General features: G+C 38.8%; 1 protein-coding gene across 1 annotated transcript; it reads left to right on the plus strand.

Annotated features, from left to right (window-relative positions):
* The first annotated feature begins 18,914 nt into the window (after nt 1-18,914).
* LOC140230940 (ADP-dependent glucokinase-like) lies at nt 18,915-25,067 on the plus strand. The gene is made up of 6 exons (XM_072311081.1): nt 18,915-19,108; nt 20,109-20,337; nt 22,185-22,250; nt 22,947-23,178; nt 23,816-24,000; nt 24,278-25,067. Exons 1-6 carry the CDS (start codon nt 18,915-18,917, stop codon nt 24,863-24,865), a joined length of 1,494 nt encoding a protein of 497 aa, XP_072167182.1. The 3' UTR covers nt 24,866-25,067.
* Nucleotides 25,068-26,952: the final 1,885 nt, after the last annotated feature.

A 26,952-nucleotide genomic window follows, 5' to 3' on the forward strand; every position in this document is an offset into this window, starting at 1 on the left:
CATTTCCTCTTTTTTTCTTTCTCTTTCCACTCACCCTTTCTTTTAATTTTAATCAACGTCTGCTACTATTTTGGTGCCTTGATAGTGCCCCAAGGTCTTGTTTTTTGGTGTGCCATCAATATGATAATTTATAGGCAGTAAGGTTCGTGTTGGTGCTAAATATATTCTTGGTGGCTCAGTTCATGTTTCTGTTTTATAGTTAACAGATATTTCTAAAGCATACTTTGCTGCGTTGTTTCCGGTTATCTTGTTACTTTATTTATCTATTTAGTCAGTAGAGCTGCGACATCTTTTGTATGATTGGTTGCGGCATCTTTTGTATGGTTGATTGATACCTTGGACTGAATTTACAAGATCACACTTGGCGTGTGCCTGCAAGTGATTTTACCAGTAACCGAAAGATAACGAAATTGCAACGACATACACTAACTAAAACGAAAACTATGTACCACCCAATCAATCTACAATTCTCTATAATTTTGATTATTCATATTTCTTCATTGACAGATTTCATAAATTCCTACAATAATCATCAAGACCATTGTATTTGATATCATGATAAGCGAATACATTAGGCGAATAAAAAAACAAACGAGTAAAGTAAATAATGTCTCTGTCATTTCAGTTCATCGTGTCTCACTTATATCATTTTTTATCGTTACTATCTAATAAATTAAAAGCAGAATTTTACTGACTTCTAAATTGAACATACACTTTATCATGTATGTATATATATATATATATATATTTTTTTTTAACAGATAGGGCCCGTTTCATAAAACTTGTCATCAGTGACAAGTTGTCATAGATGTGACAAGCTACTGAAATCCTTGCATCTGATTGGCTGAGAGCAAATTTGTCATAGAAATGTGGCAGTTGTCACTGATGACAAGTTTTATGAAACGGGCCCCAAGTCTGGGCAGATATCCGCTTGCGTAATCCGTTCTGGAAGAGATTCTTAAGTAGCCATATAGACCTTTCAAAGACGCCACCGTGTTCCCGGTGAAAAAGAAGTTAAGTCGGTCAGATATTTCTTCCAGTCTACGAGATTCTTATTTAAGGGGTGAAACATGTCTTTTGTTTTTGTTTTTGGTATTTTTTTGGTCTTAAATTCGCTTTCAGCTTATGCAAAAACGGAGACCGAGTAATGGGACATCTGACGCTCAATGAGTGTTACGTCATCAGACCACAGACCACGCAGCTCTAGTAAGCAGTCTGCAATGGAGATTGTGCAAAGCGCCATCGTTTTTGTTGCACATTCACGACACACCTATATCAACAACTCGTCCTATGATTGCAAGCTTATAAAACGTGCACTTAATGCAGTATTTGAAACAGCAGCTGACGCAGTTTTTTCATCACTTGTAATATTACTGTATAGAGATGGCTTGTGTATTATTAGTTGCAACACTAGCTCCTAAGATTATTTCTCTGCCACCTTTTATCAGTAATACATTCCATCGAAGCGATTTCATGCATTAAACGACTCGTACTTCTGACAAATTGCACGAACATGCTAATTGATAAAATGCACACATTGTGTTAAGTGTTACCTTTTATTGGATGGCAAAAAGTATAAATGAACTGAACTGAACTGAACTGAATTGAAATGGAAATTGAATAGAATAGTCAGCGCTGAAGCTGAAAGAATGACTTGGAAGCTATTAGGCTGCCTTACCTTTTCACACTCATCCCTCAGGATGCGGGCGGAATCCTCATCAAGGTCGTCTGGTGATCTGACGAGGTCGTAGAGCGAGGCCCTGGATCGCTGGTCATCGTCGATCTCCTCTTCCGTGCGTAAGTGCTGCTGCTGCTGCTGTGGTTGCTGATGGCGTTGTGGGTTGGTTTGTTGGTGGAGGTGGACGGGTTGGATCTCCACGTCCAGCTGCTCGCCCGAGGACGACAATGGTGGGCTGGCCCGGCGGTCTGGGCTGGCCAGACGCCGTGATGGGGTGCCGTTGTTCATGCATCCACTCTCACCCGCCCAAAAAGCGGACCAAGCGACCAGGAAACGTCTGGTCTCAGAGACAGGTGCACCGCTGTGTTTACCCGCGACTTCTTCAGTATAATCCGATCGATGTGACCTCTTTTTACGTCAGCCGGTCATCTTGGGTGATCATGTCGTTTATACAGTTCCTTTTTTATGACATGATATCGAAATCCCTCTGGAAGAAATTATATCTGTAAGGTAACGACAAGGACAGAACATTAAATTCTAAAACAGTTCCACTAGATTAAAACGTATATGCTTTATTTTCTCCCTTTTGCTTTCATTTTCGCTTTTTAAACCATTCAGTTTCTCCGTCGCCAGTTTTAACTGTTTGCAATCAACGCTCTCATATGATGATTGCAGAACTGAGGGAGATTGGGGAAATATCAGCGCTATAGAAACAAAACATGTATCTTTGCCTGATTTTCCTCTCTTTTCCCTCTAGGCAAGATATCGTGTTCTCTTCCTGGTCGTGTTGTTAATGGTTGCATATTTCTATGTATCCGTTAAAAAAGATAAAAAATCAAACATTATTTTGACATGTCTGAGGATCTTGTTTTCTCTTCGATAGTTAGATCAAGAGTTTTGGCTTAAAAAAACAAACAAACCAACGACAACAATAAAAGCAAACGATATTTTTCTTCTTCGCACCAAAACTGGCAATGCCTTTGAATAATCTGCGTGTGTGTGTGTGTGTGTGTGTGTGTGTGTGTTTTAATCAGTTGTATATATATATATATATATATATATATATATATATATATATATAAAGCTAATTCATGCCTGTTTGGCCATTCACATCGATTATCTAGGGATCAACCATTTCCTCTTCTCTCAAGAGGATACAACGAAACGAAATCAAAATGAACCAATGAAATTTGCGACATATAATGTCGCCATGGATGCAAGAAAATTTACAAATCGTGTAGCATATAAGCAACAGGGAAACGTTCTTTATAGGTATTGTATCTACGTCTTGTTCAGGGATGATTTAAGCATAATTAAATTCTCTTCAGAATATGCACGACAGGCGCATGTACGAATATTATATCGATATATATGCGTTTGTTGTTCGAGTTTCACAAAGAGCATACGATTTCAATCTCTCGTGTCTTTGTTTTATAACGGAGATATTTCCCCTCATCTATTTGCAGTTGAGGGATATGACCGTGAACACAATGAAATACACGTGATGTTTCAAGTTTTATGTGCACAAAATACGCACTTCAATACCATCTGAGTATCCCAATATGACCTTTTGCGCTTGATAAATACACCGAAAGAATGTCGATATCTTTATCCCTGGGTCACACGGAATAGCTCTCTTACGGAAAAGTACAGGGTTATTCTTTGGTCTTGGCTCTAATTCAATCCAACGTTTGATGTATGATCTTTCTTGGGATCGAAACGTATTCAAATACTGCACAAATGAGACCTTTACTGCACCGAATCTGCACAAGAATGAACAGTAACCAACGGAATTAATTATATTTCGGTCGTGTGGCGAGCGTAGTATTGAGAATCAGCTCTAAACGCGCGGGTCAATTTAAAATGTCTCCCATTCATTACTCCTTCTCTCCCTTTCTCGCCTTTACCCTTTCACTTTCACTCTCTCCCTTTCCCTCTTCTGCCTTCCCCATCCCCCTTCACCACCCCCTTCACCACCACCTCCCTCCCTCCCCCCCCCCCCCTATATGCAGGTCATTCCTTTCTCAGGAACTTACAAGGCGCTTATCCAGACTTATTCCCATTGACGGACAATCACCGACACAGACACACGTCATGATCGCCAGCGAATATTGAGGGTAAGCCCGAGATTCTGTTTACACAGGCAGTTATTAGAATGAGCAAGGAGCACCCTACAGGCTCCTTGGAATGAGGGGCAAAATATCGACTCCCATGGTATGCAAGGGGTTCTAATAAGTCCTTGACAGCGAGTGGATCCCTTCCTTAAAGACAGATTATTTCCTAAGAGTAAAAGCCTTAAAGGTTTGTTTGGTTTTTTTTTTTGCTTTTTTACAAAAATGAAATGAAAACTGTGATAAGCTTTTCCGATTCCCCCACCCCATCCCCCACCTCACCCAAAAAAAGAAACAACAAACAAACAAACAAGGAGAAGATAAGTCTGAACAGGGAGGAGATATCTCTCCCCAACATTCCTGGTTTCAGGAAGGAAGACAGTTGGTCAGATTTTCATTTCATTTAATTTCATTCTATTTCATTTCCAACAACACTAAACCAATGGACAAAAATAAAGATTTAGTGAAAAAGAAACCAGAAGAAAGAAGGAATTCAAGGGTGAAGAAAAAAGAAAGGAAAGAGGCGAAAAAGTTTAATGATATGGAAGAAGTTATCTTGTTAGGGATATGCTTTTCATACGGACAACTTATCGTCATCATGACGAATTATGACGATAAATTAACACTGGGTTAGAAATAACATTTACAACAGGAAATAAATTATATACATATATATTGGTTTTAACAATTTCGCATTAAATGGTATTAATATGCTTGTGAGACATGAAATTTATTTCTGTAAAATAAAAGGAATAATTCCTCGTTTTGATTTATGTAAAGATAGTGAAAGGGAATATTATGATAAGGAAATTTCATTGCAGGGTATAATCATCAGCTGCAAGTGTTCAGTGAAAAATGGTGTCTGTTTAGACACCTGTTCTCTTACTATGTATGATATGATGGTCTGGGTAACGGCATTTCATTGCCTGTTTTTCAAATTACTTTGTTTGAAATATTATAATGTATGTGTTTAGATTAATGTATGTTTGATGTGGAATAATTAATATCCCAGTGGGGAAAATATAATATAAATTGACCTATAAAATTTGCAGTATATACTCTCCATATACTTCTTACACTGAGTTCAACAACCTTAAGCATGTTAAGCATAACGTCTAATCATCATGATCGTGCTGTTATGAACGAATCAGGTTTATGCAATACTTGCAGATTATTTTAAACAATATCTTGCTGTATATCCCTACAAACTAAATATCAAACTAAACCAATAGTAAAAATAATAATAATAATAATAATAAAAAGGAAAAAAACAGGCTGAAATTTTGAAAGACCATTTTCTTGCCATATGCTGAAAGAAGAGAGATACTTATAAACCACTTTATGAAATGTTAAAGAGCAAGCCATTTCAAATAGGAATTCATAGTTTATTTGAGAAAAATCAGTTTTGAAATGGTTGAAATATCCAAAAACAAATTAAAACAAAGCGAACCTAAAGAAAGCGGGTCCCACCATTTTATCAGTATCAATTTTGTTTGGATATCTCAGCCGCCATTTCAAAACTAATTTTCATCAAATAAACTTTGAATTCCTCTTAGAATTATATGCTCTTTCATATTTCATAAGAAGTTTCCTTCTATATCACAAAGAAAAGTTGTAAACCTGAAGTCCCATCTAAACCCAAACCATGATTTCCCTTTAAGAGAATTGATCCCAAAGAACCAGTACATAATACTTGCTGTTACGTGTCTTCACAAACCGAGATTTATCAATCAAGCACTTGTTATTTTAATTCTGAAAAGAAGTCACGAGTAAACAGAATAGAAAAGAACATTATTATCTATCTATGTACACACACATACACACACATGATGCATAGGTGTATGTTGACGTTGACATAATAAATAGACAAATAGGCTTACAGGTCCTTAATTGCTATGCCAAGATTAATTTCATCTCGTCTTTCTCGCGTTTTGTCTAATCAGCATTAGTCTACAACCATTCTTCTACTTGGAAACAATAATATTATGAATCTATGCTAAGAATGATATGTCCTTCAGCGAAAATATGAACAAAAAAGAAAGGAAGGTAGTCTTGATGAAATTTGAAATTAAAGATTTTGTCCTGGGGGATGAGGAAATTAATGGTAAATGAGGTGTTCTTTTTATCATTTATGGTGTATAGTGGTGGTGGTAGTAGTGATGGTGGTGGTAGCGGCGGCATTTCGTTTTTGTTTTTGTGTTTCACGGTCCTGCTATTGGTGGAATTCAGAACGATGACTACCAACGGGGATTTACCTATAACTGGAGTTCATGCGTGAGCATGGAGGCTGTATCAAAGTGATGCATTTGTAGGTATTGACAGCTTCCCGATTCAGCAAAGCTTCAGAAAAATTGTAGAATAAAACATGCTCACTGCGTGCTGTCTCCCCCTTTCTCACTCTCTCACACACACATACACACTCTGCCTGTTTTCTGCCGATGTTATGTTACTCATTTTTTTAAAAAAACATATGCCAATATAATACAAAGGTGAATCATCAAATAGCAATTATCGAAAGAAACTTCTACTCCTAATGGAGTTGATGAATATAGATTTAGAAATTACCTAAGTAGAACGAAATACAACTTAGCAGTAACGGAGGCAAACATCGTATGTGCCACACTGAGGCGACTGAAACAGTATGAAGGTAAAGCATTCACGAAATTAGCAGCTGACCGCTTTTCCCCCCATAATCCATGATCAGTTAACACTCCACCAGCATCGAGCCCTGTGACTACACAACTCGCCCTTAATGATAATAATAATAATAATAAAGGTCTTATTTACCTAGGGTAGCTTCTCCAGTCTTGCCACTGCTCTACCAGAGGACCCTGCCATTATTATCACCCTAGCGTTGCCACGTACCCATTTATACACCTGGGTCGAGAGGGACATGGTGGGTAAAACATCTTGTCCAAGGACATCAGCACTGGGCGGGATTCGACTCGGGTCCTCCGATCGGGAGTCGGGAGTCTTATCCACTATGCCACAGCGCCCCCATCACTGTTCATGAGACCCACCAATAAGGGATGGAATTTTGTCCTCTGTGTGAGTAAAATTACTAGTATACGATTTCAGCAATCCACATTAAACCCTGACATTATTTGCCCGTATAACAGACCTCCGAAAATGACCCAAAATATCTTATTTTGGAGATCAGATTTGTCACTGCATAAGGAAAGGACTCCCTCCAGCGGCGAAATAACGAAATAGTAATAATCAGTGAAAATGGCAGCCGGCAAGTCTTCAATGTGTTTTAAACTCTATTGCAGCAGCCGTAGTACGACTTGTTGTTGAAATTAAAACATTTTTTTTTCATTCCAAGATAGGCTACTATTTAAGCTTAGATGAAATAGTAAAACACAAGATTAACCTTACCCATCCATTGTGTGGATTTCTTCCTTTCTTATTTCCCTACTGCATTTCTTCTACCATCTTTCTTTCTTGCTTGTTTGCTTTCTTTCTTTCAATGCTTACAATCATGCAGGGTTCAATCAGGGTTCTAATTGAGTAATAGAATCTGGTCCAACTCTAGCTTTCGACACTCAATAGATGATTGGTGTTCTGTGTAGTGCAACAATGGATCGTGTTTTTGTGTGTGTGTGTGTGTGTATGTGTGTGTGTGTGGGGGGGGGGGAAAATAGGTGGGGATGGTTAGGGTTATAGGTAGATGTTGTTAGGTTAGAGTAGAGTAATGGTTAGCGGGGAAATAGGTGGGGATGGTTAGGGTTAGGTAGATGTAGTTAGGCAATGGTATAATAATGGTTAAGGGGTCAGGCAGGAATATGGTTTGTTTTGATGATATACACATATGGTTATTTTGTGCTTGTACGGGGGGGGGGAGGGGTGGTTGATAGGTTAGATGGAAAAAAAAATGATGAGTTTTGTTCGGTTAAGTAAAGAATGCTTTTTTTATATGTTTTAGGAACTGCTGTATTCTCAAAAAAGTGTAAGAGAATTTATATAATGAAGTGGATATTGAGCAATCTGATCAAGTTGATCAAGATTTTTTTTCCCTTTAAGAGTTATACTTTATCTGATATATTTATGTATATAGTGTGTGCTCTGCCAAAAAAAAAAGAAAAAAAAAAGGAAGTTAAGTGAAAAAGTGATTGAGTGGCACACATTTCTTAGTCGGTGTGTGAGTGATAAGGCACATTCGGATTGGCTTGATTAGGCTGATCAAAATAGCTTTTTCTGAGAATTATGTAGATTTTTATGTAATTTCCCTTATAAAAACAGGGTATGATTTGGTAAAAAGAATCAAATATATTGTACTGTATGTTTGAAAAATGATTTAGCAGCACAAGAAAGAAGAATACAGCTGCTTTCTTTTTTTGTTGGTGGATGTATTAATTTTATTGTTAATATGGATTTCACATTGAATGAAACTCAAATAAAAGAATATTATAAAAAAAAAGTGTGTGTGTGTACATGTATGCGTATGTGTGTGTGTCTTGCGTTTTCGCCGTTGTTTTGTGGCATCCAAACATGCTATTAAACACTTTTAGCTGACGGTAAAAAGGAGCTATAGCAAATGGTAAAAATCATTTCCACCATCACTCAATATGTAAACTACCAATCCGTTTTGGTCATGAACCCTGCAGATAGAACTGAAGATGAGACTATACACTTTGGGTTAAAAAACAAAGAACTCGAAAAATGAAGAAAAAACGAAAACCCATGGCTTTCGAGGGTTCAGCCCCAAGATATATATATATATATATTTTTTTCCAAACATTCCTTGATCCCTGTTACGTTGACTTAACCATGCATTAAAACACTGTAGTTGCTATGCATTCATGAGAACTGGATATAATATATGAGCCCTTTGCTCTTATACCTGTCACCTCATGCACATCAAGTCTCCTTTACGTAAAAATAAATAAATAAAGAAATGGGTAAGCCAACAAAACACTATTAATCTACGAGGGGACTGACAAAACCAAACTCTTTCAAGCTTTGGAACGCAACGGTTACCACAGGTATCCCGGCAACAGGCTGGCTAATAATTGCTCGTCTGCAGCCATCTTTGAATATACGGTCAACAGTTTTGACTCTCTTGCATTGGAGTGTTAGGTTGCGTTGCGTCCTTTTAGACATTTTTCATTCTACCACCTACTTATTAGTAACAGGGTCGAAGTACGTCTTTTGTGCACCTCAGATAATGCTGGTGATGAAATAGGCCTTACAATGCTTGATTAATATCAGACTGGTGTCATTAGTGAGAAAAGAATGACAGGACATTTATTCGTGGTGGGATGTCAAGAATCAAAGAATCCACACAGTGCACTGCCACAGAAAAGTCTTGGTAAGAAAATATGGATTCGGTCTCTCTCTCTCCCTCCTCATAACTCTCCTCCCTCCTTTCTCTGCCCCCCCCCCTTGCTCTCCACAAAGGAGCAGCATGGGACTTTGATATCAATTCGCCAGGCGCATGTGAAATGGCAGCTTTAGCTGCAAGGGAAGATGATATACATTATGAAGAATGCAAGAAGAGCGGAGATGATTCGGTGCACAGTTTATAATGACAGGAAATGTATCCAATAAGAGGCAGGGATTGTAGCATCGTTTGCTGAGCTGTTGCAATGACCAGCAACAGTTTTATATCAGAAAGGCTTAAGGAAACAAGCTGATAAGTATGATGACATATTATGTACTTTATGATGATATGGTTTTCAGGTCGTTTTCCTCTCATAATACTACAAATATTTTGCTAAAGCAAAACAGCAATCCAACAAAGTTTAGCTCTCTGTGATTTAGTAAATATGTGCGTGAATGCGTGTCTGACTATGAGTCTATCTGTGTATACGTCTCGGTGCCTGTCGAAAACGAAGCAGCTTGGGAAATAAAAGTTTCTTATTTTTTTTTTTTTTTTTTGTCAGGGGCATTATGGAGCAATTCGTTTAAAGAGGCTATAAAATAGACTAGGCAAGCTTATAGGAGAATGACGCCGTAAAAAACAAAATATGATAGCGACGATTAAGGAGCAACAGCAATAACATCAACTACGATGATGTACAATGTTTTACGGAGATTAGAAAGCATTGAGACCCAAAATAGATCACTATAGTTTGTGTTGCGCTCTAATAAAATTCGTGATGTGGGTTTTTTTCGTTATTTTTCATGCAGCCTATGCCGATCGACGCAGAAGCACACATTGCGAACTTTACAACGCCACAAAAGTCAAGAGAATTCACGAGGCAATAATCGTTCTGCAATAACGGGAAACGTGTACTTATAGTTAACGAGGAGGCAGTGGTTTTTAATTGCGTTGGTGCACACATAATGATTTGGTGCATCACTATCCTCCTCCCCTACCCCCTCCCCCATCCTCATCACCACCACCCCCACAACTTACAGATCTTCTCTCCTTCTCCTCTTCTCTATGCCTATTAAGGCATCAGATGAAATAATCCAGTGGTTTTGTGCTGGGCTGCGTGCGCCATCGCAACTGCAGTAATCGAATTGGCGAACAGGCCCTTGCATCCGAAAGCCCATTCGTCTCCGCTCCGTATGGCGTATCATTGTAGCTCGCCAATGTGATTGTTATTACCAGAGACATTACCGCGGCATTCTCTGGTTGCCCTTGCTCCAAGGGCATTGACGAGCCAATGTAATTGTAAAAGAATTTTTCTGCATGATTTATGCGACATTACCTTGGAGACACGTCATCTCTGGAATTCTTGCAACGTTTGCCATTCCTAATGCTAGCTGGAGATGCCAAGCTCTTGTCTTTACATCGTCAACCACTGACACTAATGGTCTTATACCGGGGCATTAAGATATATTCATAAAAAATATATGATATATATGTGTGCGAGGATGTGTATCTTATGAAGGAAAGGATGTATTTTATGTTAGCTCCTGAACTCAGGCGCAAAAGTTTTAACTGCAGCTAGTTACACCAAGGAATACCTCCTTGGTTACACAAAGAAGAAGTGACAATCAATGTTTAATTATATATATATTCATGAACCATAATTTATGATCCTAATGGTCCTTGAACAACAACAGCAACAACAGCAACAACAACAACAATACCAACAAAACCAACGCCCACAAATACATCTTTTTTTTAAAGTGAAGTTCAACTCACTGGCACACTCTGCCGATAATGGTCAGCTATTTGCACAGGTGCTTGGCAAATAGGAAATTAATGATCCGATCGCAAACAGCAGCTTCCGTTGATGCAACGATGGGAGTGGTTAACTCGAGTACATCTCCAGGAATGAAAATGTTCACGTTTTTGATTTGTTTTTCTTCTCTCTTTTTTTTTTGTCTTCTCCTTTAGCCACTTGCTATCCTTGTATTTCATGAAGTCTATCGTTATAGGAGTTTTTATTTTTTATTTTTTTTTAGCCCATCCGTTCTAACTTGTTGACAAAATTTATATGAACTATATGGGGCATCACAATTATCATATTGAACACTTAACATGTATCTGGTTTCCATTACAACGTCATTCCCACTTTTACAGAGATAAAAGTCTTCCATTCTTCATGCCTCATCACGATGGGACAGGCTCGGCATTGCGACAAGGGAGACTGCAGATTTTTGCCCTTGAAAAGGCCAGCCATAGATAAAAAGAGCATGCTATCACTTGTGGGATGTCAAAAACCACTTAAGACATCTTCTCTTTATGTGCGCCAGCCATCCCAAACGAGCCTCAGAAAACGAAACAAAACGACCCCCCCCCCCAAAAAAAAAGGATGCACTACATACGACATTGAATTCCTCTCCTCTGCAAATTGTCGTGGACAATACGCTGATGATTTATTCATTGTACACTTAGAGCCTGCACATTCATGTTATACATACTTCATGATTTACCCTTTGCACGAAAAACAGCAGAAAACAAGTGGAATGTTGAATATTGCGACAGACAGGATTTCATGAGGTTAAACACTGTTAAAGGTTATGCAAATTTTGGCGAGGAATGAATATGCAATGGGCTTGGGACTATGGTGGTGATGATCAGTTTACGCATCTCTTCTCAACATCTTATGCACTTTAATCTAAGATAATCTCTGTATTATATACCTGGATTTCAAAGCTGTGCATGCCTGATTTTTAATGACAAAACTGCTTTCGGAGAGGCTTAATCGTTGTGCAGATTAAGGAAAACAAAAATATGATTTCAATTTCAATTGTGACGAAACTGCTTTTGGAGAGGCTCAATAGTTGTGCAGATTAAGGAAAACAAAAATATGATTTCAATTTCCTCCGGTGCTCCTGTGCTATATCAATGAAAGACGTTGCCACAAAGACGGAAGGTTATTTTTCTTTCCACATTAATTTGTCGACCACAGTAAAGTTACATTGATTAGGTGCATATTAACGTCGATGTAGGGCAATTTGTAGATAAGTTGCAATGAAACATCTCGACGCAAGAATTTCATAAATTTGTAATAAACACGCAGTATCCGCTGCATGCAGGATTAGAACCAGCGGTGGCATTCGGACGGAAGCTCGGTGGCCTAGTGGATAAAACGCCAGTCCAGTGATCAAGAAAGAGGTTGTAGGTTCGAATCCTGGGCCCGAGTATGTATGCCCATGGCTTTATATCATGGCTACTGCTATTAATCATGGCAATTATATTGATTATCATTTGTAATGAAGAATAGAATAGAATAATTTGCATTGTCATTACTATATCATTATAAATGTCATCATCATCTTTGGCCAGCTTGATGTACGATTGTCTTGGAAATGATCATTCAGTTCACTTTATTTTCACTTCTCTTCGACAGAATACAATGTAAGAGAACTACAAATGATCTTGAGTAAACACTGGTTGACTGCAAAGTGAAATTAGAAATGATAAAGTTATTGAAGGCATATGTAATGATGATGGCAACAACATATTGAATGTAAGTAGTGGTAAGAAACGATTAGTTGACAACAGACAAAAACCATAATGTTATGCGTACGTGATATTGGAATGAGGATAATGTGAACTGTATGAAGAAAAAAAAAACGTGAATGAAAAACGCAAATGTACTTAAGGGGGAGGGGTGGTCGTCAATATAATGAGTTGGTGGTGAAGAGAGCGCAGTAACTATCTATTTACATTAAGTGAGATACGAATTGACGTGGACTCCTGCTATACAGGTTGATATGTTGTCTGTCCGGATAATTTGTTAATGCTTTTGGAAAGCGAGAGACATGGGCGTGTACCATGGATGACTATGAGCCATTCCAAAGTTGAATTAACCATCTCTGCTTCACTGCTTAAAAGGCTCCATCGCTATTGCATGTGGTGGTTTGGGCTTTCGGCAATGACAGGTTAAAGGGGGAAAACTATCTGGCAGGAGTATCAACGCAGATGAAAGCAAGTAATTAGCAGGGATATGGGTTTGTCTTAGATCAATGTCATTTCGGTTAAAAAATAAAAACTGATTAGAGTATCATCATTTTTGGACCCCTTATATTTAGACCTACTTAAAAATACCATTGGCCTTAAACGTACATTGTACTCCTAGTTTAGAATAAAGAATAACATTAGCCCCTGAAAAAAAAAAATGTTTAAATGAACTACTCGACATTCCCTCTCGAGTATGCCAAAATACCACCTTTTAACGTGGAGGTTTGTTTTTGTTTTTCAATTGGTTGAGTGTAATCACTGTCTTAAAGGTAAATGTAAACATCCGTTTGTAAGATTAAATCATGTCGTAGAATGGATACTGACATTGAAATCATGAAACTTGTTTCTCTGTTTACCCGTGACTTGAATATGACGCAAACACACCTCACTACATTCTCACCTTCTGTCATTATAGCTATCAGAGTCGACGGCTGTCATCTTGTTTATTGCGTCATAGGAATAGGCTGAATTCAGTTGTTAGTTTGCCCAAAACTTACGTAACTGCATCAGCATGCAGCTTTCAACAAGGAGTCCTTTCGTACTTACATATGAAAATGATATATTTGCCGTGTTGCTTTATCAAAGCAAACCTCTTTTATGTGTTTAAAGTGGTGTCAATTCAAAATAAGTTTAGGCCTACTCATCAAAAGAATGTAAACTGTTAAATTTACGACAAAAAGTATCAGGTAACGAGAGAGATCGATTAGCTAATCACCTCTTGTTTTTTTTTTTTCTCTCTCTTTTTTTATCATAGGGAAAGTTTACTAGCTTCGGACACGCAACTTTTCATTAAATACCAGGTAAATGCACAGGAAAAATTTTAAAAGAAAGCTGAATAAAAGTAAGTTCTTGTGATGGGCCACAAGTATTATGCCACGGGAGGGGAAAACTGCGTCGCCCAAATACTAAGATGATGCGAAATTTGATGATTCTGTGATTGTCTTTTCTCTAATGCTAACTACTTACTTGCTTTCTCTATTACTTACTTATTAATTCTGTTTCATACTTGCCGCCTGATTGGACTTAAACGCCACCATGCACGAGAAAGTAGAGTCACACTGGTAAGACTATTCTATTATGTATAATGTTCATAGCTGTTATGTGAAAATCTTTTGGTATATTGCACTAAATATAACACTAAATATTGCCTAATGTGAGTAAACAAAATCTATTACCTATTCATATATATTTATTATTAATTATTTATGTTTTCTTTAAAAAAATATGGGTAGACACATTCAGTTTCATAACTTCTTTACAATGGCGCCCTGTATACATACAGATAAAATAATAGGCAGTAAAATATGATACATACGAATCCAAAACAATGACATGAACAAGAGAATAAACTTAACTACTTGGTATTATGTACATCGAAAGAAGAACAGAATTGGGAAAGGGGAGAGTGACTAAGGAGTATCTAAGGAGTGTGGCCATGAAAATGAATACTGAAATTGATGGATTCATGGAAAACTTAACGCATATACGGATATTACTAGTGAGCAAATACCTTTTCTCCTCCTTTCTCGCTCACTTTCTCTGTCTGCCTGTCTGTCTCTCCCTCTCTGTATGTCTGTCTCTGTCTCTGTCTCTGTCTCTCTCTCTCTATCACTCCTTGAAAACTGAAAAACTTTTTGAATATTCCTTCATGGTGATAAGACGAAGTATGTTAAGTCGCAGTTTGTACACCAGCGGGCCACAATTACTCCAATGCGCACATACAGACCTAGAATATACATTCCTTATAACTTCCAAAATCAGAGAGAAGTGCTCATTTCTGTACTCCCGTCCTATTACGACCTTGGCGGTAATAACTATGCTAACCTCCGATCCTTGATACCTTAAACACGAAACCCGTACCTGCATAATACGTCAGGATATTTGTGGAATATCATACATCTTTTTGCATCCACACAAGGAAGAAAAAAAAATCAAAAATTGCGTCCTAAGGCTAAACCAATTCTGCAGATCACGCGGGGCTTCCGACTTCATGCATACCTGGCAATTTAGAAGCGGAGAATAACAAACAACTTTGGAGGACGGCAGGCAAAAGTAAGATATTTTCACCGTCAAGATTAGAAAGGACGGCAGTTCAAGGACATATATAGAATAAATGGTGAAAATGATACAGCTTACCATTAATGACTTACCTCTACAGTCTGCGGTATATATCCAGACCGAATACGTTGTCCATCACATATAAACTTAGCGTGAATTTGCGGCTAGATTAAACACGAGGTGTGTATATGCACAAAAATCTAATCGAGATGCGAGGACACTCCGTAAAAGCTGTGCATTTGTTTTCAAGTGCACTTCGTTTCCCCCGCCGACAACCGCCCTGCGCAAGGAAGAGCACGAATGGCAAACTGAACACACGACGGAACGACCCATCCACACACTCCCCACATACGGAGCATTAGCTACCATTCATCCATCGGTGGTGCCGCCAGATTGTATTTTGTCAGCTTGCGCGCCTGTACACACACACGCGCACACACACACACACACACACACACACACACACACACACACACACACACACACACACACACACACACACACGCACATGTACACACATACACACTTAAAAATACGCACACACACACACACACACACACATACACAAACACACACACTGCACCATGCGGAAAAGAGGGGCGCTACACCCACTGAAATTTTGCGAGAGATGATGGTTCCTACTTAAATACGTTGAACACTGTACATTATGTACTAGGATACACCGAGGGCGCCACTTACGAAATACGGTTCAAGCAAAATCAAGCATAGCGACGCCATATTCACAAGGTTTCTGGCAGAAGTTGCAGCGAACGAAATCACTGATCGTCAGTTCTTCGAGGAGGCTCGGTTGTAACGGTGACTTTTGTGTAGTTTCAAGGGTATTTTGTCCCAGCAGTGTTACCAATGCTCTGAACATGGTCCATCCATTTTTAGTACAAATACAAAATGTCAAGGATTAATTTGGGTTTACAGTCATGGACATTGCTGTTGTAGAACGCTTTATCTAAGATACATCTGCCATGCAGAACTTGAACCCATAATCTCTTATTTTCAAGTCCAGAGTCGTATCCACCATTTAGTAGGGCTGTCGGATGAATGTACTATATATCATTTTCATTGTTCAATGTGATTACTAACATGATCAACGCCATTATCTTTGACATAAACGTCATATAGTGTCAAGGGATAAAGTGTGTGTAAGTTTCGATTCCAAATATATTGTATGCCGGTCGTCTCTCAATCCCACAGATATAGTTTATAGATAATCGAACCCCACACAACAAACACCCAGAAACACGACATGATAAAGACAACAGATAAATAAACGAATAAATTACTGATTTAATAAATTTGTAGAAAAAAGAATCCCCTGCTTTCTAATAAGCGGAATATCATTTATAGGTTTGCCAATATCACGCACTGTCGTTAAGATCCCCAACCCCCTCCCCCCCCCCAAAAAAAAAATATATATATATATATTGTTTCATGATTTTTAAGAAAAAGATCTCACTCCTTATGACTATGAATATTTCTTGAACGTATCATACACTAGCCGCGGTCACACTGGCGAAAGATCGAGAAGTATTGCATGTGACTGCAAACCTCCCTCGAGACTTCTCGCGGAACTTCCAAAGCAATATCTCAACCCCCGCCAAACTTCTCTAACTTTTGCCATTGTAAGCGCTAGAAACTGAAACTTTGCGAACTTTGTCACGTGACCAGTCCACCACCTGTTTTCGGGCGGTGCCTCAGAGGTGCGCAGCTATTGTGTTGTACAGGTGTTTATTATTACGTCACAATCACTATCCACTAAGACTGCGCGCTCCATCTTCTTCCTTGCGCACGCGCACTAATGACCAAAACTTCTCGATCCAATGATCAAGAAGTTTGGCTGCCAGAAGAGTGTGAACGGACGACAAAAGACTGCGAAGTTCGCGATCTTAAACTTCTCGACCTTTTGCCAGTCTGACAGCGCCTATTGAGGAAAAAGGTAACAAAGTTTTAGGCAAGATGTACGGAAACGTTCAGACATGAAGTTCCACTTGAACTGGCTCTATCTTTAGTTCAACATCTTCTGCTGAGCAGCGAAGACTCATCTCGATGAACACAGAAAAAAAAAATACGACAACAACAATAGCAAGCAAGCAAACACCAAAATTACCAAACACCAACAACTACAAGTAAACAAGCTGACAAACCGGCACAAAATACAGAACAAGGTAATAAGAAATTGGTAATTTCCATATATAGCAAAGAATAGATAAAAGACAAATGAGAGAAATAAATAATCGCGGCACGGACGCTAAAGGGGTGCATGAATACGCACACATGTGCGTGAACCAAAGAGATCGTATGCCTATCCCTGTAAAATCTCTTTGACGTGAACATAATGGAAGAGTGTGAGACGTTGCAAAGTATAATAGGATGTATTTTTCCGTTTTAATTCACATAATAGGATTTTTTCTCTGTGTGTCTTTATCATTTAGCTGAACTCCACTGTTCGGGATAACGTGAAAATATACTTCTTGGAAATACAATGTACAAGTAGGCTCCCTACATGGAATCTCGACCACTATAACACTTCTGCGAAGTATTTTATTTCAGCATTACGCTGGGCATGCTGGTTTGTAGTTTGATTGCTGATGTTTTGGGTGGTTTGTTTGTTGTTATTGTTGTTTTTTGCTATTGTTGGGGTTAAAAAAAAAACAAAAAACTGAAATGTTTTTTTTTTGGTACCAGTAAACTTGGCCCATCTCTAATGCACCAATATTAACGACTTTATTGTGCCTATGGTTGCTGTCTCTATCACTAGGCCTATTGGTATTAAGTAGGCCTACATTTTACTGGAAAATATTACAAATGATACCATTCATGACTTGGAAACAGAGTTATCATGCAAAATGTTTCAATTTACTTTTTTTTTTTTTTTTAAGAAATCCTTGGATACCCGAGAGGGGAAGTCTTTGAGTTGACGTCCTGCTGTTGTTGGTTAGCGTGGCGTTGGCGGCTCAGTGTGAAATTTTGGCTCTAAGAGCGCCCACACACGATGGAAAAACATCCATGTGGCAGCTACAGAACGTCAGAAGCTAGAGCTTCCAGCAGTTCTTCGATCCTCTAAACGTTTAGTGGTCTGAAACCAGTGACGAGCGAGTTCTACAACAGTCAGCTTTTAGCTGCCAAATTACATTTAACGAACTAGTCGTATATTCGTTTGCATGCGCTATGCAAGCGGAAAGGTGACACCCACAAGTGCAAGTATTGTATGACGTCCTACCTGTCTTGTTAAACGTTATGACCAATGCCGGATCGAGCGACACGTCTAGCCGCTGGAATATCGTCGCATCTCCTCTCCTCTCTTGAACGTCGCCGTGTCGACCGGGTAGAACATCCACGGAGACCCGATGCTCGCAAGCGCGTGGGAACCCGGGTGTCTCTATTAAATTAAAGTAACTGTTAGGCCTACCGTAGGCCTATCATATGATCTATGAACGATCTTCAAGGAAAACGAGCAGACACGTATAAACGGACGTAGATTTAAATGATAAATGTACTGTGGTATTCTGCGTGGAACACGGAACATATCCGTTTCATGGCTGCAGCCTAGCTGGTACTAACATTAGTGGTAGATGAACCACGACGAGTCAAAGTCGTCAATGACAATATCGTAACGTTTGCTAGCTAACATTTACATAGAAAATACAATACATTCTTCTCCGTTATTCGAAATCAATCAGGCAGGATGTTTTCCAACTCAGTTACGTTTGCCATCGTTCTGATAGCTGCGGCCTTTTACTACTCGCACTTGGAGAAAGAAGAACAAGACAGTAACGCCACTGGCACGATCGAGTCCCAAATTGTCAGTTCATGGCGGGCCATTATCAAGGCAGGACGTGAATCACGGTATTTCCAGCTGAAGTCAAAGATTGCAGTTGGGTACGACTAACAGATCTTTTTAAAATGTACTAGAGTAATTGTGTAAGTTGTACAGTGACCAGTGTTCTGTGTTTTTCAGACTGTAATTTGTGACAATCAGCTATGTATGAAGTGCCAGTGCTGCAATTTGTAGGGGGCGGGATAGGGTGGGGGGGGGGGGGGGGAGGATGGGAGGTTTTGGTCAGGGGTTAATGCTCTCCCCCTACCCCCAGGCCCCACCCCCACCCCACCCCACCTCCATAAAGAAAACCGTAGCAGAAGTGTTCAAGTCAGATGTGAATATCAATTGGAGCTCTTGATTCATCTTGTATAATGTAGTGTGTAATGACACAGATAAAGGATATTGTGATGATGTCAGACACTTGTGTGACTATTTACACCATACAAAGAGAAGGGCTAAACGATGATGTTTGCAGAGTACACACCTTCGTAATTATGTCACTTCACTCTATTGACTTGCTTGTAGAAGATGTTTTCTTTCATCTTTGGTCTCATATGCAGTTCAAATTTCCCACATCAAACCAAGGAGTAGGTGATGTTAGCCAGTGAAGATTTCACATGATTAGTAGTACAATTTTGAATCAAATTTAGGATCCAAACAAAGTTTAATGCGCAGTCCCTTTTAAGTGCAAAATCACACAGGTTAATGTAGTCTGTCGAGTAGGCATATCATCCCAATATTATGGCCTCTTTTATCCACAATTATGTCAGTACTCAAGAACTTCTATCAGATTTTTTAGTTTACAGTTTTCTAGAATTATAAAACATTTCTGTGTTGTTCACCCACCAAAGTGTACCTCGAAAGGAAGGCCTACTGGAAACTTGAGAAGATGAGTGATGGTAATGAAAATCTTTTGCTGTGTATGATTGTATACACCAAAAGTTGTAGAACAACTGAAAAGCAGAACCTTTGGTATTGCGTGGGAAAGTTTATCTTACGAGAGCATGCAGTCACAAAGGTCATTGTAAGAATATTTACATTTTCTTTGATAACATACAGGGTCAATGTCAATGCAGACCTGATAGTTCCTGGGACAGATGTGCTGAGAAAACTTGGAATGGCTCCCTCGAACAGTGCAGCTATCCACAGCGTCATCACATCCCTGGAGGATTTTGAGGAGACTTTTTCCTATTCGCTGAAGAACGGGGCTGCAGTGGAGAGGATTTTTGCAGAGAAGCAGGATTTTCTGAAGGTTGTGCAAGCAGCAGATAGTTTGGACCAGAAACAGGTACATGTATTTATGACGGGAAATGCAGAAGAAACCACAAAGAAACCATGACAGCAAGTGTTCAGTTCTTGTGATGTCTCGTCCTAACTTCTTTTTAATACCCAAAAGTTTGTCTCTTAAAGGACAAGTTCACCTTCATAAACATAAGGATTGAGAGAATGCAACAATATTAGTACAGTGCACTCCCGTTATAACGAAATGCTCGGGACCGGCAGTTTTCTTTCGTTATAACGAAATTTCGTTATAACCGAACAAATACAATATATAACGAAAACAAGGAAACCACGTTTACGTATATCATGTTCTGTTTGCTGAATACTCATCATACACTCGAAAGCTATGTGAAATGTGATGGGATAACTGTATTACAATAATAAACGCAAGTTCCCCTCTGAAACTGTGCGTGACACAAGGAGCAAACACACACAGTGATGTGAAGCGTTCACCAATGCAGAGACGCTATAAATGCTTGTTTCGCTCCGCATTTTCGAAAGCAATTCGCATTTCGTTGTAACGGAGCACATTTCGTTTGTTTTTCTTTGTCTGTGGCGCTCGGAAAAGACTTCGTTATAACGGAAATTTCGCTATAACCGTGTTCGTTATAAGCGAATTTTGTACCATAGACTCTAATGGTGATAATATTGGGACCAGAAGATTTACTTCGTTGTAACGAAATTTCGTTATAACCGTGTTCGTTGTAACGGGAGTGCACTGTAGAACACATCAGTGAAAGTTTGAGGAAAATTGGACAATTGATGCAAAAGTTATGAATGTTTAAAATTTTTGTGTTGGAACCGCTGGATAAGGAGACTACTACAGCTTGTGAGTCATAATGCGTACAACAGTATAAAGAAAATGTACAAGAAAATTCCACATACATGTATTTTCACTTTTTTCGCATAATAAAAGAGCACTTGACTTGCCTCTTTCTAAAGGCAGGGGGAATAATATTACCCATAACATTTGTCGATAGCGAGTCAGGGGAATGTGTACTTTTCTCAAAAGATGGAATTTTGTGAAATTCTCTTTATATATTCCTTGTATTGTTGTACGCATGTGACATCTAAGTTATTCATACACTGCAGTAGTCTTCTCATCCAGCGGTTACTGCACAAAAACTTCAAAAATCCATAACTTTTGAACGGATTGTCTGATTATCCTCAAACTTTCAATAATGTGTTCTACTAATATTGCTTCATTCTCTCAATCCTTATGTTAATGAAGGTGAACTTGTCCTTTAAAGATCACCCCACTACTTTCTATGAATTTAAAAACAACTAAATCTTGTTTACAGATTATATGTTACATCAATGTTCAAATTCTGTGGGTATCTTTGACAAGAAGTTACATTTATATGGAGTGAATAGAGTACTGTAATGTCTTATATAAAATGCACATTTTAGCTTTGTGTTCAGGCTTTAGGTAACATAATGATAAACAAAGTGGAAATATTTGCTAATGTCATATTTAAACCAACAACATAATTTGCTAATTTGACAAATGATGAAAGTTGCAGAAAAAAAAAAATGAACAAACAAAGGAATATGCAAGTAGGGATACATACAAACTGCTTTGCAATATGTGGTATGAGTGGGTAAATGAGTAGTGGTCACAGACAGGATAGTGTGAAGGCCAAATAGTCATTTATGCAAACTTGAAATTACATTCTGAATGACCATATTATTTTTCCATTCATCCAGCTATCTGTTCATGCATTTGGTTGCCAGTCATCATTCTTGGGTGACTGTGTGCAATGTCCTGCAAATGTGAATCAGATTTTCATTAAAGCTTAATATGTTTTCACAGAGCTCATATTATTAACTTTGTCAATTTTGTCAATTTTGCAGTATTTTGTCGGAGGAAATGCTGCCCTGGCTGCATTGAAAATGGCAACCGATGCACCGCATCTAAAGGTAACTTTGCTTGTTATACATGTACTTTAACCTGGGAATATCCCATGGGTTAGAAATCTCTTGTACAGTTCACACAATGCGATACTAAATCAAAATGAACAGCTGTTTTGTTCACCACATTATGCCTCACCAACACTGTGTCATTATTGTCAGACACCTCGCAACTATGCAAATATGTGTCAACAGGAAGTGCAATTAAAACATGTAAATGTGATTTGCTAGACTTGCTGGAAAGAATAGTAAATAAATGGGCAATCGAAATCCACCACAACAGTGGTAAAAGCATTTTGGTGCAGAAAATTGCATGTAAAACCATAATGAGAAGGGCAGATTTATGTAGTTATCAGTGTGCTTATCAATCAGTGAACATAAGAAAATAGTGTAGGTTGTTCCAACTTCTGACTTTTGAAATGAATAGGTGGGTTAGCTATATAAAAAGTCCTAATGCCCTCAGGCCTTTAATATGATACTTTGCTTTTGAGTAATTCTTACTGTGCTGTATCCGCCAATTGTCATTTCATGTAAGTGCTTTTATATTGGGCGATTTGCGCAGATGTTTGGAAACAAACTTATCAATTGATGGAGATAACCTATTTTTAATCTCTGTGGACCAAAACATGGGAAAAAAATTGACAAGTTGCGAGGTGTCTGACACTTGATGGGTAAACAGCAGTCATCTCCTTTGCTTTTTTCAAGGTGCTCCTGGTTGGACCATGTGGTCCTCAAGTGAGGGACCTGCTCCCAGACAACATGGTCATCCCCAAGACCAGCACCATGGCGACCGACGAAGTGCACCTCATCATGGAATACCAGCGTGGCGAGCGATGGGGAGGCTACGAGGCCAAAGTGGCAACGAGATTCATCACTTCCTATGATGTATCCAACAGTGAGATGACTTTACTTGGAGTATTTGCACAGAGTGTCAAAGGTGAATGCTTAGCCCATGAAGGATGAGCTCACTTAGTTATTACACACATTTTCCATAGACACCTGCCCAAGTATACTCGGGACTAGTCCTCAACGGGTTAACCTACAAAGATATCCAGAGCAAAAGCTTCAAAGCCCCATCTAAAAGTAGAAACAGAAAGCTAATTTGAGAGAGAGTGGTAGACTCTAATAGTGCCTTGTAACTGCTACTCTGTCCATTTTACAGGCACATTCAACAACATTTTCTGTGTACTGTTTTGTACAAAGTCTTGAATTTAATTATCAGTGCATAGGGATCATACACCTTTATTCCCTTTTTACATCACAGTGACCTTTTAAGTGGGATGTCATATTGTTACACCTGAGTGGGTGTGACCAACTCATATTGCCAACGAGTCTGCAGAAAAGTTAGCCAAAGTCCGTTCAAAGCTTTGAAAATTTCTTTCATACAGGTGCTGTGGCACACAAAGGGTTAATTTTTACGTAATATGGAGAAAGTTTTTTCATCCTTTGATATGTGTTCATTTTTGTAAGCTAAACTTATTGTACTTGAAAGTGAAAAGGGAGGGTTTATAATGTATTCTTTTCTCTTTCATTTTTCTTTTTTTTTTCCTCTCTCTCTCTGGATCCCCTTTCAGAGTTTTCTCCAGATGCAGTTTTCTTCTCTGGACTTCATCTGTTGGACGGACAACCTGCAGAGACCAAAACGACAAAACTGGCTGCCGTCAATGCCCAGCTGAAACAGCTTCCAGTTGGTCTACCCATTCACCTTGAGCTCGCCAGCATGGCCGACTCTGCCCTCATTGAAGGCATCTACAATGAAGTATGACATTATCATCAAATCAAATTAGATTAGATGAAAAATAAAATGAATGGAACTTGATTGTTTTCATTTTATGGAAATATGTGTTCACTGGTACAAAATGAGAAGCTAAATGAAGACAATTGAAGAAAATTGTTAACAACAGGAGTTATCAAATGTATACTTTTTTTTCTGTATTGCCTTTTGTTTTATGGAAATGAACCACAATTGAATTGAAGAAAAGTGAACAGTAATTATAACATTATAAAAAATATTGTTATTTTTTTCACCTTGACAGGTGTTATCGTCTGTGCACTCCCTTGGTCTGAATGAGCAGGAGCTGAGCTTTGTGTCTGCAGTCAATTCAGGGCCCCACCCTGAGCTATACATCAGGGAGGGGTACCCAGAGGTCGGAGCAGTGGCCGATGTCCTCTTTTGGCTCCTTTCTTCGACTGCACAGCCAGTGGTGCCACCACCTGGTGGCAAGAGCACCGCCCCCTCCGTGATCCCCAAGTTGAGCCGAGTACACTTTCACAGTCTTTCCTTCCACATTGTTGCAACCCTGAGCGGGACCTGGAACAACAGCGAAGCCGCGGTTGCCGCCGGAGCGAGGATCGCCGGGCGCCAGGCCTGCGATGATGGGAAGATTGTTGATGAAAAGGTGGAGCTGCGGATGCCCAGGCGATTTGCCCTGTCTATCAATGACCCGGCTCTCCGGCAGACGATTGCAGAAATTAATCCTGCCAAAGCTGTGCTCGCCTGGACCAGGGGGAACGTTGAATTCCACCTCAGTCCAGTCCTCGTCTGCAAACGTCCGGTAAAGACAGTCGGCCTTGGAGATGCCATTTCCGCAACAGGGTTCCTCTACTCACAGTACGTATCTTAGTTAGGCAGTAAAATGTCTGTGAAGTGTTCCATGCTTCATGGATGCTGTGTTCGTGCATACCTTGAGATTTTGACGCTGTAGAACAAGGTCAGTCTAAACACAGGGAACCAGCAGACAGAATGATATGTCTTTCATCGTTCAAAACATAGTTTGGTATGTAACGAACAAAACGAACAAAAAGTCGCAAGCAGTGATTTTGTGTGAGGACTGAAAATAGGTGAAATGGGTCAACCTAGCCAGTCTTGAGTTTTTCATATTTCCTGAAAGAGCAAGTCTTCTTCTACATAATGTTAAAGTTTGGGATCATAAAACAAACAGGAAACTGTGTTTTTAGCAGTTTTTCTCAAACACTTTATTGTATTAGAGTGTGATTAGATGTTTCTAAAAGAGTCCCCTTTTCATTTCTTAAAAACCCTGCACACACTCTTCACTTTGAACTCTAATAACCTTTGAAAGGATAAAGCTACTGCTTTGAAAGTTATCATTCATCATGGACAAGATGTGTTGATAAAGCATGCCTAATTTCAGCATACTCTGATAATCCCTTCATTATTATTGCTCCGGTGGTTAACACCCTGTTTTTTGTCTCATTCATGGCACAGCTGGCGTGGCTTGGAACAGATTAAGCGCTTGATCGATGAATAGACTCTTTACTTAGAGCTTCTTGTCTCATTTCACACTTTTCAGAGTGTATGCTTTCTTTCCAACATTTAGATAGGTTAGTGGAGTCCATTTGAATTGAGTTATACATCATTTTAAAGCTTAAGAGTCTGCTCTTTTAGAATTTGCCCTTAACTAAAAATCCATGTCTGGCGACTTTTTGTTTGTTATGTGATGCAGGGTCACATATTACAACTGTGAACTTGTAGCAGTGTAGCAAATATAATGGCACTGATAGATTTATATTTTTGCTTTATTTCGTATGACGTGCTGACTCTGATGTGCCTAAGCCCTCTTTTTCTCTGTAGAAATACTTCAGTACAAGAGGTATTAGAAAAGTGAGGGAAATGTCCGATTGTTAGTACTGAAGTTTGTCTTCCACTGATGTAAAGATAATATATAAATTTATATTCATATTGTTTATGACTATACGTTATACATGGAAAATGTATGAAAATTCATTAGCTGTAGTGTGCCAGGTTGGTTGCCTGAAAGTTACATAAATTAAGACACAATCACACATGCACAAACGGAGAAGTAGTTTTTAAAATTCAGAGCTCTATTTAAACAAAAAATTCAAACTGGATCAGCTGTAGCACCAGTTATTTATCAAAAATAGTGCTGTCTATGCAAAATGGTTATGAAGAGGCATCCTTATAAAGTACTCAACCTCAGGATAAACAAGTGATCAGGGTAGTGTGAGTGAGAAAAAAAAATACAACAACGACAAAGCAGGCAAGATATTTGTTAGACATACGAGACTTCCTTTGCATGGATGTTCAGTTTATAATATTGGTAATATTCAAAATGTAGGAAAGTGATGGAATTCTGCTCCATTGCCACAAGAAGCAATGGAAGAAAAAGAAAACAAAAGCCCCCCCCCCCCCCCATGTCAAGTTAAGAGAATATGCCCAGGTGATACTTGAATTTAAAAGTCATGTGACCAGGCTAAAGTTGAGGATAGTTGGTGAACTACTCACGTCTTGATGTCCTCTTGCCCCATGTCCATGTCAGTTTGTACCTCATTGTGCAATGCATGCCGCTTTCGCCATGAAGTCAGTATTGCATGGTAAAGTGTAATCTGGTGGCAAAATGGAGTTGCTCTAGTGGATGTGTTTCGTCCCTATCTGTACTGTAGTATTGTTTCTTTATATTTACATCGGGGCAATAACTGAGTATTGGTAATGCTCCACCTTTGTACATCACAATTGATGATTGTTGTTGAAATAACGTTATTTAGTGTCTGACATGAGTTCTTTGTGTAAAGTTGTAATCACAAACATTTTTGAGCTGCCAGTGCCTGTGAATTACACTTTTTGGCTGATTATGTAGTTGATTTGATGGTAATCATTCATCAGTGTTAAAAAAAAAAAAAAAAAGAGAACATATAAAGAGGAAGTATGTACATGTACAATTGTAATTGGATA

Source organism: Diadema setosum, chromosome 7, assembly GCF_964275005.1.
Source record: "Diadema setosum chromosome 7, eeDiaSeto1, whole genome shotgun sequence".
Lineage (NCBI taxonomy): Eukaryota > Metazoa > Echinodermata > Echinoidea > Diadematoida > Diadematidae > Diadema > Diadema setosum.